Source organism: Crinia signifera, chromosome 6, assembly GCF_055691185.1.
Source record: "Crinia signifera chromosome 6, ASM5569118v1, whole genome shotgun sequence".
In the NCBI taxonomy this organism is placed as follows: Eukaryota; Metazoa; Chordata; class Amphibia; order Anura; family Myobatrachidae; genus Crinia; species Crinia signifera.
Genome location: NC_139222.1, coordinates 239,496,638 through 239,509,632, shown reverse-complemented (window position 1 = coordinate 239,509,632; position 12,995 = coordinate 239,496,638). Strand labels below are relative to the sequence as shown.

At 45.4% G+C, this 12,995-nt stretch overlaps 1 protein-coding gene across 1 annotated transcript in view; it reads right to left on the bottom strand.

Annotated features, from left to right (window-relative positions):
* The window catches only part of YBX3 (Y-box binding protein 3), a 35,440-nt gene extending 24,153 nt beyond the window's left edge, over positions 1 to 11,287 (bottom strand). Inside the window, exons 1-3 of the mRNA XM_083145598.1 lie at positions 10,367 to 11,287; positions 4,387 to 4,450; positions 112 to 145 (exon numbers count right to left, since the gene is read on the bottom strand). Coding sequence (XP_083001724.1) covers positions 112 to 145; positions 4,387 to 4,450; positions 10,367 to 10,469 — 201 coding nt within the window. The 5' untranslated portion in view covers positions 10,470 to 11,287. The remainder of the gene's footprint in view (positions 1 to 111; positions 146 to 4,386; positions 4,451 to 10,366) is intronic.
* Between the last annotated feature and the right edge of the window lie 1,708 nt (positions 11,288 to 12,995).

Sequence of the window (12,995 nt, the reverse complement as noted above, 5' to 3'; positions counted from 1 at the left end):
AGGACTGGAGTTGGCTACCTCTGATCTACTGTATGTGATATCCTGTGTACACACTCTTACTTTATATAAGTTATATAAAGGTTATATTCCAGCATGCAATACTTCTCTCACCTGGTGGACAAATACGTCTTCTTTGGTGTCATTCCTATTAAAATAATAATAATAATAATTATAGCAGTCATAATTTACTTAAAACATATTAGGGCAGGTTTGCTGCATTCTCCATATGCACTAAGGTGGTTAGCAGTATATTATGGAGATGACTGCTACAGTCTACCAGCATGCAGTCACTATGTAATTCTATGGGGCTACAATGTGCTGGAAAGTAAAACTGGTACTTGTGCAGTTTCACGGCGCCACACTATGTTGTCAGCGTAGGCCAAGCTACGTTGTCAGCGTAGTGTCCCCGCGGCAGCCCAGCATAGTCAGCGTAGTGTCCCCGCGGCAGCCCTGCATAGTCAGCGTAGTGTCCCCGCGGCAGCCCTCCATAGTCAGCGTAGTGTCCCCGTGGCAGCCCTGCGTAGTCAGCATAGTGTCCCCGTCAGGCAGCGTAGACACCGTACTGTCCCTGTGAGCTGCAGCTCTGCCCCCGGTGTCCCTGGCAAGCCTAGTGAGCGCCTCTCACACAGCGCAGGTAACCCAGATCCCCTGCGCTGGTGGAGAGGCGATCATTCAGGAGCCAGCGGAGAGGGGCTCCATCTGCCTGGGACGCATGAGCGTCTCATATGCAAGTGCGTCTCGGTAATTTGTGCAGCAGGGTATGGCAACCCTGCCCGTGTCTGCTTCAGGGAGATGGTCATAGTTAGGGGTTCGGTAGTGTGTGCGTCTCATGCACAATAAAGGACGCATTTGCCAGTGCTCCATGTTACATACTGGCAAATGCCTGCATTTCAAACCCCTACTATTGACGTCAGGCCGAAGCGTGGCGAGCGCAGCGAGGCCCCGCGAGGGGACGCGGTACACGTCCTCCTGACCTGTTCATACCCCCGCTATCCACGTCGGGGTTGATTTTATAAAGTGTGGCAAGCGCAGCGAGCGAGTGGACATCTGTCATATCCGGCAGGTTAAAAATGGTCAATGGTTCCCACACAATGTAATAAGCGCTGACACAGTGCTGGCTGACTACGATAACTGCGTAACGCTGACTGACAATGCTAACTGTATAAGCTCCGGTTAGGTGAGAACGTACACACATTCGCAGACACAAGCTAACTACGCCGGCTGTGGGAACACGATGCTGATAGGGATACTACGCTGACTTCTTTAGTGGCGCCGTGAAACTACACAAGTACCGTAAAACATTCCATAGCTTGTTTCCGAAGGCAACACCATCCATAGATATTTAGCAAGAGTTGCCTACAGAACCTCTTGGCTTCTTACCACAGAATTCTCCTGAAAGTGATTCTGAAGACACATAACAGACTCCCAGATCATCAATCCAGAAGTCCTCACAACACAAAGGACAACTCCTCAGAACAGCTATCCTTTGAGTTTTTCAATCAAAAATGTGCATGCATAAGGAGTATACAAACACAGGATGTGGATGCAATGGCGGAACTTGTTCCCAACCCAAGTTCAAAATGTGCAACATGGCAGTGGGTGACAGGGGCGCCAGGGCTCCTTAGCCCTCAGGGGCCCTGGTGCACTGCACCAATGGTAGTTCCACCTCTGTGTGGATTATTAGACCGTCAATACGTCGACACCAAAAGGTCGAAATGCAGTAGGTCAACAGGGTCAAAAGGTGAAAATGAAAAAGACACATGAAAAAGGTTAACATTAGTTTAACAAGGTTTATGGTGTCAGTATCGACACCTGTCCACATGGATCACCAATTAGTTTATCGTGTACACTCGCATGGCTCGCTTCACTCACCATGCTTCAAGCCTGGTGCTTCGCTTGGCACATTTTTTCCATTCTCAGTTGTGGTCCATGTGTATAGTGAAGTATGGAAAAGTCCAAAAGAATTTAAAAAATTGTGATAAACTTATGGTGACCTTTTCATGTGTCTACTGTGGCATGGACAGCATACTTCCACATGAGGTGAATGTGGGAGATTCTGTCCAGGATTTAGAGCAGCAGCAGCAGGGCCAATGAGATGGGTGCCGGACGTCTCACCGACAGTCGGGATTCCGTCAGTCATTACTCCGACGTCGGAATCCCGACTGCTCCCTCGTGGGGGTCCACGACCCCCATAGAGGGAGAATAAAATAGGTGGAGAGCGCAGCCACCGTGCCCGCAGCATGGCAAGCGCAGCAAGCCCGCAAGGGGCTTTATTGCGCTCCCCCCGCTGTGCAGTCGGGATTCCGACGTCACGCTAATGACTGTCGGAATCCCGACTGTCGGTGTGTTATACCACACCGATTGAGATCCAGTCTGGGTTTTCCTAAGATGAATCACTCTCTGCTAATAAACAATACCTGGTACTTCCTGTTATAGGTTTGTCCAGAGCAGAGGGTCAGTGTTCCCAATGACTGTTAGTGGCTGTGGGGAATGTGGGGATTCCGTTAGGGACTCTCTGGAGCACCCTTGGTGTGAAGCCTGTGTGTTACCTGCTGAAACCTGCCATTGCTGTAACCTAAGAATTGCCAAGCTGTTATCCTGGTATGCTGTTTACCTCCTCCAAATAAAGAAGCAGACTTAATTTCAATCCAGTCTATGTGAGTCCTTGTCACACTACCATTTTCATTTTTACCTTTTGACGGTTTTCATTTTTTAACCCTGTCGACCTATTACATGTCGACATTTTGGTGTCGACCTATGGACTGTCTATCTAGACACTGTAGATCTATTCACTGGAGCCACAGCTATGCATATTGGTGACAAGCAGGGTAGTTTGTCACAGTCTCTTGTGAGAGGCTTTAATGTCTACTCTGGGAGACTGCAGGTTTATGGTAAAGATGGGTGTAAATTCTCCACATAGCCGACGCACACAACACACATCAGTGCATAACAGGGGTGTGACCAATTAGACCAGGGGTGGGCAATTATTTCGGCCGGGGGGGGCCACTTAACATTTCCAGCAAATATATGCGGGCCACACACAAAATTCATATTATGCCACATGGTATGAGCTCAAATTCTATATATAGAAAAACAGGCTGTCTTACTTGTTTTGTAGGGAGGACCTATCCCATAACACAGAGACAAGAGGAGAGCAGAGACTCTTTCTGTCTCTCCTCCAAGCAGCCTCCATCCACACGGCACACGCTGCCCGGGATCCCGCCTCTTGCAGCCCTGCACAGCCTGTGGCTCAGCCAATCACTGAGCCTCTGGCATCTACCTAGCACACTACGGGACAGCTGAGCTGTCGCTCCTCCGCACTGCTCAGCTGTCACTCAATTGAGTCACGGCAGTGGAGAGCCCGGTTATGCAGCGCCGCTGAGTAAATCCCGGCCAGCTACCCCGTGTGGAGTGCAAAACATGTCCTCAGTGGCACCACAGGCCAGATGCGGTCCGTGACCCAATCATGACTGGCCTGCGGTGCCGCTGAGGACATGTTTTGGGGTATGGGTGAAAACCGGACCAGGACAAAAGCCCCGGACCGCCGGACCGGATATCAAACTCTGCATTTTGTAGCTTGTAGCCTCCGGTCCGGGGGGGGGTGTCCTGTCCGGGGGGCTGCCTGTCACCAGGAAGAGGAGGAGTGGTAGAATAAAGCCTCCCTGTATGGTCCGGGCATGTAGCAAAAACCGGACGGTCCGGATCACACGGGGAGGCTGTAATCTCCCCTCCCATGTCCCTGGTGATAGCTATCACAGGGACCCCCGGACAAGACACCCCCTGGACAGATTAGTCCGGGTCCGGTTTTTACATAGTCCCCATGTTTTGCACTCCACAAGGGGTAGCTGGCCAGGATTTCCTCAGCGGAAAACCCGGCCATAGTTTGACCAACACTGAATTAAATGGTAGTGCTTGGAAGGAAGATTAAATAGTCTGTTTGGTGGTGCGTTCAGGGCCATGGATACTGGGAAAGTTGGCAAGTCGCTAGGTACAGTAGGTAATGACTGTATAGTCCGTTACAAGGACACAGGAGCACAGAGCTGATGTGACTGCTGGAACCACAAATTACACTGTTTATGCCAAACGGACACATTGTTTACATTGTAACTACCGCCCAGTGTTTCAGAAAAACCTCTGTGGACATTCTATTATTGATGTATGTGCCACAATAAGTGGTAGGATAAACTGCATGCAAAATGTGATGCTTGATATAGTACACTCCCCCAATAGTGAGTAGAACGGGCCCGCATTCACTCATCAGCATGGTGCACTGCCCTATGGTCACTGGTATTTGGTTAAGAAATTTGTATATAGCAACCAGCATCTCCACCTCCACACTATACTATGAGGTTCCTATAGCCAAATATTTAGCATTGTAAAACTTACCGATTTATGAATCCATAGCCATTTCTTACATTGAACCATTTAACAGTTCCTTGGACTTTAGTTGCTGAAAAAAACAAATAGAAAAACAACTTTAGTTTATGCAGCTAAACCATCTTTGTTATGTCATTTTGTTTCAGATAATAGAGACACAGGGGCATATGTACCAAGCCCTGGAGAGTGATAAAGTGGAGAGAGATATGCCACCAACCAATCGGCTCCTGTCACATCCTGTAACATTACATTTAGGAGCTGATTGACTGGAATTTTATATCACTCCACTTTATAAATCTGGTTGACTTATTATACCTCCCCCATTATGTTTTGTGTGTAGACTTTATTGTACTGTGGTTGAGAATAAAGAACTATATTCTAATGGTTATTATACATGGACATAGACAGTGGAGGAACCCCAGGAGGCAATGGAGTCATTTGCCGCCGGGCTCCTGGCCAGAAGGGGGCGCTGACTCCATTGCCTCCCGGCTGATAGGTGGCTTATGGAATTAGAGTGCCCCAACCCGGCAAGCTCACCGCTGTAGCCAGCCGGGCGTCTGCTGCGTTGGATGTTACGTTAGCAGCTCGCCCGCTTCTCCTCTTTTCTTTCTTCTCTCTGCCCGGCGGCTCCAGCGCTGTGTGCTGAGAGGTGATGACGTCACCCACAGTGCCGCACGAGTGCATGCAGTAACCTGGCTGCACTGTGCCTGGCTAGGCTACCAGTGGCGGTTTCAGGGGGGCACCCAGGCACGTGCCTCCCGTCTTTCAGCATGCACGTGCAGCTACACCAGCAGGTCAGCAGTGATCCGCTGGTTCCTGCTTTATGTGAGGCGAGCGCCATCTGCAAACCCCAATGCCGGAAGCAAATCCCCAGCACTATGCAGTACATACAGTGCCCCATTCTCCGCTCTCTTATTATGCAAGGGTGTGGAGAGCGAGGTACTGTAGGCAAAGTGCCGGGGATTCGTTCCCTGTGCCGGAGTTTGCCCATGGGTGCCCCTCCCAAGAGAACGCTGGGTGTTCTGATGCTAATGAGGATGGACTGCGAGTCAATCAGAATAAGGTCCTATATGTTAGTTGCTGATTGCAGGCAGTATCGATAGAGTACCTTGGCATGTGCATAGTCTACCGATAAATGCTCATCGGCATTGCACACTGAATCAAGCTCTAGGTGTTTTGAAAATAAGATTAATAACTGTCACATTTAAAGCAAATGGACTACTGACATACAGTGGGTGTCCAAATATTTTTTTATCCTATGAAATGGCCAGGTCTATGTGATGTCATGAAGTCACATGTTAGTCGCACATTGCTCCTCTGGGAATGGTTGGATTGGCCAGGATATTTTTATGGAGCTCTTTGGGACCTGCTGGGCCGTAGGCAGGAGCTTAAGTTACCTTATGGAAAGTCTGGCGCATTGCCAGGCCTAAATTGAGTGACATTACATTTTCAATGTGGTTGTTTTAATGCAGTGAACTGTAAATAGAGCGTCACAATTCTGACAACATTAGGTTAGCAACGCTGTTTGTGCCCCCGACGGTGTACAAACAATATCACGGAGGGCACTTAAGTAGTAGGATTACATTTTTTGTGACTAAACCCCCATGAGTACCGGCATTCTCTGACACAACAGTGCACTGATTTGAATAGTCCCAGCGCAATTTGCAGTGTAGAAATGAATCAACGGTACTTGTGTAGTTTCACGGCGCCAGTAAATCGCATGTGATATCGCATGCGATTTATGACCTGTTCATACCCCCACTATCCACTACGACATGGAGTTGATTTTATATAGTGTGGCGAGCGGACACGGATTAGTTGACATGTATTCCGCGGCCCCTCGCCAGGCTTCGGGCTCAGTGAATACATGTGAAGTAATCAGTGTCCGCTCGCCACGCTTTGGGCTCGGTGGCTCGCTGCATTCGCCACACTATATAAAATCAACTCCATGCCGTAGTGGAAAGTGGGGGTGTGAACAGGTAATAAATCGCATCGCATGTAAATTGCATTCGATATCACATGCAATTTACTGGTGCCGTGAAACTACACAAGTACCGAATCAACTTCAAAGAACAATTGTAGTGGATGTTGTAATTGAAATGGCCTATAAGGTGGTAAAATATGAATGGGAGGGCACTATTATGTTACATAAACTGAACTGGGGCACTATAATATTGTACAGTCTGAACTGTAGGCACATTAGTATGGCATACCTTCAACAGGGGACACTGTACTATGGCATTATAAGAACTGAGGGCACTGTTATGTGGCATAATATAAAATTGGGGAAGTCAAATATTGCACTCTGAATTGTGTGCACTACAGCATAGCATAATATGCAATGGGAAAACTACAATGTGGTATAAAATGAACTGGAGGCATTACAATTTGACATTATGAACTGAGGACACTGCAATGTGACATAATATGTACTGGGCCACTGTATGGCATTATGACAATTATGGGCACTGTTTGGCATAATATGTACTGGCAGTACTACAGTATGGCATATTGTGAACAGGGCCACTATTATAGGGTATACAATCAACTAAGGAACTACTATGGGACATAAAACAAAGTAGGTCACTACTATGGGACATAAAATAGGCCAATACTATGGGCATACAATGAACTAGAGCATTACTGTGTGGCATAAAATTAACAACTGCTACAGAGAAAGGTGTATCTAAAAGAATTAAGGTGGTGACCAGTGGCCCATATTGTTTGGGGGTGGCAGCTGGTATAGGTCTCCTCTTTGAATTGTGCTGCAGCCCCACCTCTGTATCCGCCACTGGCAGGGGCCCTTTAAAAAAGTTGCTATGGGGTCCAAAAAGTTCTGCTAATACAGTATACTGTACATCTCTAGTTGTCAGGTCAATCTGTTATTAGTTATATACTGTATGTGTAGCACAAACTCATTTATCGAATGTCAAGTAAGGGAGAGCACACACGTTTGAAATTACTATGACAAACATAAAATGGAAAATAGCTTCACCTGTTTGTGTCACTTTACACAAGACCATGTACAGCAGGCATGGCCAAACTATGCCCCCCCCCCAGCTGTTGTAAAACAGTCAGTGGCGTAAGTTTGTCCCAGTTGCCCGGAGGCAAGATGTATATTGGTGCCCCCCCATATACACACACACAATCTTACATAAAATATATATAAAATGTATCTTATGAAATATAGATCGATATATCTATATATAGATAAATAGAGAGAGAGAGAGAGAGAGAGAGAGAGAGAGAGAGAGAGAACATATATTTCAGAACTCAATTAATGAATTTGAACTCACAGGGGAGGAGAGGTGCCCCCTTGGGAGCAGGAGCCCGGCGGCAGGTGACTCCATTGCCTCCCAGAGTTCTGCCCCTGAAAACAGTCCCATCAAGACTGTTTTACAGTTTTGCTATTAGGGAATGCTAAAACTATGGCAAGGCATGCTGGGATCTGTAGTTTCACAACAGCTGGAGGGCCACCGTTTGGCATGCCTGATGTACAGGTATTACTTCTTGATTTTAGACCTTATATTTTTTTTTACAAGCTTGATTCAATTAATTTCACAGAATATTTGACGTGTTTATCCTCAGTGAGAGTTCCTGCAAGATAGTCAAAAGTACAGTATTTTCATTCTCTGTTCTATACCCCTGTATTAGTTAACATCTAATATTAACCAATTTAAATAAAATGTAAACAAAATATGCACAAAATCCTTCTAGAAAATCATTAAATACAATACAGATCTATGCAGATTAACAGCATCGGGGTAAATTCACTATGCAGGGCTCTTCAAGCCACCGTCTCTTCGGCAGTTTGTCTGCTGCTGGATTTACAGAGGAAATAAAAGTTATTGTTACCTTTTTAAATCCAGTTTCTGAAACCTCGGAAGACATAGCGGCTTTGGAAATAGCTGTACGGTAAAATAACCGCCTTGTACAATACAGGGCACAAATCTTGGTACAGTTACCAAGAAAAAGCCTATACCCGTAAGTGGATCTGGTTGCCAGATATTAAAGGGCAATACTATTAACCCTTTGGGCAGTATTCAATGAGGAAAATTCGCCGTGTTTTATGGCGAATTTCTGCTTTTTTCGCATTGGACTGAGAATTTTGGTCTCAAAAAGGGAACAACCCTATTCAACGTGCACTTTTCGACGTCTTTCTAAGTGATTTTCGCCGTGTGTCTCCGTGTAGCAAATCGCCATCTTTTCATGGAGAAGTGGAATGTGAACTTTTAAAATAAAAGTTTTTTTGTTTTAATTTTGGTGTCAAAAAATCTGGAATTTTATTCTGTGAAGGGGCATGCTATTTTTATTCATGTGCTTACAGCACATGAATATATATTTAATTAAAAAAATATAGGTACTTGTGTACTAGCACGGCGCCCACGATAATTAGTCGCCCGATTTTTTATCGCATCGCATGCCATACACCCGATGGCATGCGATTTTCACCCATATACAATATTAAATTGTATAAGCACCCTAATGGATGCTTTTAAGCACCCTAATGGGTGCTTACAATGCTTAAATGCACCCCCACGCCACCCCCAAGTATAAGCGTGAACCCGAAGCGTGGCCAGCGGTACGCGTCCTATGACCTTTTCATACCCCACTATCCATGTCGGCGTGGAGATGATTTTATAAAGTGTGGCGAGCGCAGCGAGCCACCGAGTCCGAAGCGTGGCGAGCGCAGGGTGCTTATACAATTTATAATCGCATCCCATCGTATGGCATTGTATGCCATATACAATGGCATACAATTTTAAAATTGTATGCCATTGTAGAACATCGGCCGATATCGCATTGCATCGCATGCGATATGGTCTGCGATGCGATGGGCGCCGTGCTAGTACACAAGTACCAATATATATATATATATATATATATATATTTTTTACACATAACAGCCAGCAGGGGGCCGGATCGAGAGCCGCTCATTACATATTCATATATTCACTGCTCCGATCATTACATATGCACGATCGGGAGCAGTGAATATACCCGGTCCCCTGCTGGCTCTGGGGGGGGGGTAGCTTGTGCTGCCTGGGTCCCGGGGAGCCATCCTCCCCTCCACATACGTTCTGGGGCAGGCAGGGAGACATCAATCTCCCTGCCTGCCACCGTCCCACGGCTCCCTGCAGCGTCCGCTCGTCCGCTGCAGGGGTTAAGATTCGCCACAAGGGGCAACGAGCCCCTGCGACGTTGAATACTGGGAGAGCGAGTGGCAGCCAGCCCTCCGGAACACAGCGAGTGTGCAGCGAATCCTAAACAGGATTCGCTGCACACCGTGATTTTTTACATTGAATACTGCTCCTTGAGTGCCAAGTGAGTTTGTCAATATCGGTGTGAAAATTGCCAAGCAAACATTTTTATTCATCGTAATGACCTGTAATGTTTATGTTATATGGGAAATATAATTCTTTTTATTTGAATGTATATAACAAATGTGAGCGACGCTGCCATTTTTATCGGATATCTTGAACATCTCTCACAGAGATGTTGGCACTCAAAGGGTTAAATGCAAAACCAGGAGTACTTTGTGTTTATTATTCTAGTCCTTTTAAATCTTTCAGCAAGAGCCACTGACATTTACTTAGTGTATTTCAGGCAGCTTCGCAAACATACATATCAAGTGTAATGTAGGGTTATTCTACACCAATGTGATGGGGGTCTTATAATTGTGTATATCCAGTATTTTATTTAGAAGTAAACAAAATCAGTTTAAAATGATGTCCTAATATAAAAATGTAAATAAAGTTAGACAGTAAAACAAAGAACAGATAAAACATATTACAAAAGTGCCAACACGGAGAAGTGTTTGGAATAGAATAATGATGAAGATGAGCAGATGCGGAATCAGTCAGAACAGAAATAGACCATGACAGTAACGTTAATGAACGTAGAAAGTGACATTTTCCATATGTAGCTATGTATGATTTGTCATGGTCCACTTTTGTGCAAAGTTACTACTCATGGGATCACTACTCACCCAATACTGTCCTGTCTACTTCACCAGGACCAGCGGCGGCAGCTCCACTTGGTTCGGTCCCTGGAGCTTTGGGCTTTGGTTCTTCAGCTGTTACATCACTCATGACTGCGAATCCTTTTAAATTTTCTTATGTTCCCTGCTAAAATGGTTTGTGGAGAGAAGGGGGGGAGAGGCAGGGAGGATTGCAGATGGTAGTTCGAGGGATCTCAAGCCTCGCTCGTGATCTTGTTCTCTTCTTGTCACTGATCTTACTGCCCTAAAAATGGACTTCAATGACCTTTTATATGGTGAGGAACTTCCACCCCTCCTCTTCTCTCCCTCTTAAAGGAACATTCTGTTTAATTGCTCATATTGTAGATCACTTTCTACTCGGTTATTTTAATCCCAATTACTCATGCGGCACATTTGTTTCATGGAAGTGTAATCATTTATATGGATACGGTGAGCTCTGTGTAGTAGGGAAAGCATCACTATGAAGGGAACAGATTTGCAGTACAAACACAAGTTTTTTTTTTATAATATGGCATAACTATAAAACTGCCTGTTTTTACATTTAGCACACAAATAGGGGACATTTTCAAACGGACGCTGCTATTTAGAGGCGAGTACAGTAGGACACGCCCACCTCCCAACTATATATATGTCCACATGTTAATGAGCTTTCTCCTAACTTTGTATTACTGTATGTATTGGATTTGGAGTGTGTGTGTGTGTGTGTGTGTGTGTGTGGGGGGGGTGCGGGAGATTAATGCAAGAAAAAAAATCTATAGAAAACTACCAAGACTAATCTAATATCAATAAATAAGTTATTATATTTAAAACTCTAGAACATACTGTATGACGAGGGCTTGGCTGGCCATCTGGCAACTCTGGTAAATGTTAGAAGGGCCTATGGACCAATGGCCTGCTCTGACCTAAAACCACAGCTGCTCTGCCACACTTCACATAGAGAGTCAGATGTACTGAGCTTGAAAACTGATAAATTGAGAGTAATAAACCACCAGCCAATCAGCTCCTAACTATCATGTTTATTACACTCCATTTGATCACTTTTCAAGGCTTAGTACATCTCGCCCATAGAGAGCCAGGGGTTGAGCAAGCAGCTCCACCTCCCTGCAATCTGCTCAGTTTCCCAGCACACAGAGTGGAGCTGACAGAGCTGCTCCGCCCCCACTCTTTGCTCGGCCTCCCTGCCCCAGTGTGCTGTGACCATGGCCTTTTTTTGTGCATTCATTTGACAATGGGCTTTAAAAGGAGATTGTGCACCTTATGGGGTTTATTTAATAAAATGGTAGTTCTATTTCACATGGGATGTTGCTATGGGTAACCAATCAGAATCTAGTTCTTATTTATTTAGCACAAGATAGAATCTGTATATTTGCACATAGCATCATCCCATCTTCAGCAGAACTCCCATCTTAGTAAGTAAACCCCTACGAACCCAAAAAGGTCACACAGACAGCAAGCAGTGTGCTATAGTATACGATTGACAGTTTCATTCAGTTATGTGTTGGTGCCTTAAGGTGGCCATACATCAGAAAGATATTGTACCCAATCATACAATCTCAATCGATTGTAAGATGGATTGTATGCAGATTGTGTGCACATCTTGTGTACACAATCATACAATCAATCATAAGATGGATTCTATGACTGATTGTATGATCGATTGTATGCAGATTGTGTGCACAATCATGCAGCAGATGGATTGTATGACTGATTGTATGATGGATTGTGAGTAGATTGTGTGTCCAAAAACCACCAAGGACTGCCGGGGATTTCAAGGGTAATTGTACACAATCGTGAGCGCAATCGATCTTAAGATCGATCTTTCTGATGTATGGCCAGCTTTAGTTAAGCATGGACTCTCCCTAAAGAACCAATGATCTTTGGGCAGTTTCGCCCATTCTTCTTTGCAACAGCTCTCGAGATCCATCAGGTTGGATGGGAAGCGTCGTTGCACAGCCATTTTCAGATCTCTCCAGAGGTGTTCAATCGGATTCAAGTCTGGGCTCTGGATGGGCCACTCAAGGACATTCACAGAGTTGTCCTGAGGCCACTGCTTTGATATCTTGTCTATGTGCTTAGTGTCGTTGTCCTGCTGAAAGATAAACCATCGTCCCAGTCTGAGGTCAAGAGTGCTCTGGAGCAGGTTCTCATCCAGGATGTCTCTGTACATTGCTGCATCACTCTAACCTGACTAGTCTCCCAGTGCTTGCCGCTGAAAAAGATCCACACAGCATGATGTTGCCACCAACATGCTTCACTGTAGGGATGGTATTGGCCTGGGGATGAGCCGTGCTTGGGATTCATGCCAAAGAGTTCAATCTTTGTCTCATCAGACCATAGAATACAAACACTTGTACGCTATACTGTGTATGATTTCCACTTATTCTTTGTGATATGGTTCTTGGAGCAGATGTTGATATCACATTTCCTATTGGTGTACCCTGAATGACTGATACCCTTAAAAATGTGGGTACTTGTTTCCTAGCACGGCCACCACGATTTCTATCGTGGTGGTCGTGTCGGAAAAAATCGTGTCGGTCGGGTGCATACCAAAACGCACACGACGCGATATACCCGATTTCTCCATAGGCTTCAATGTTAAATTATTTTAACATTGAAG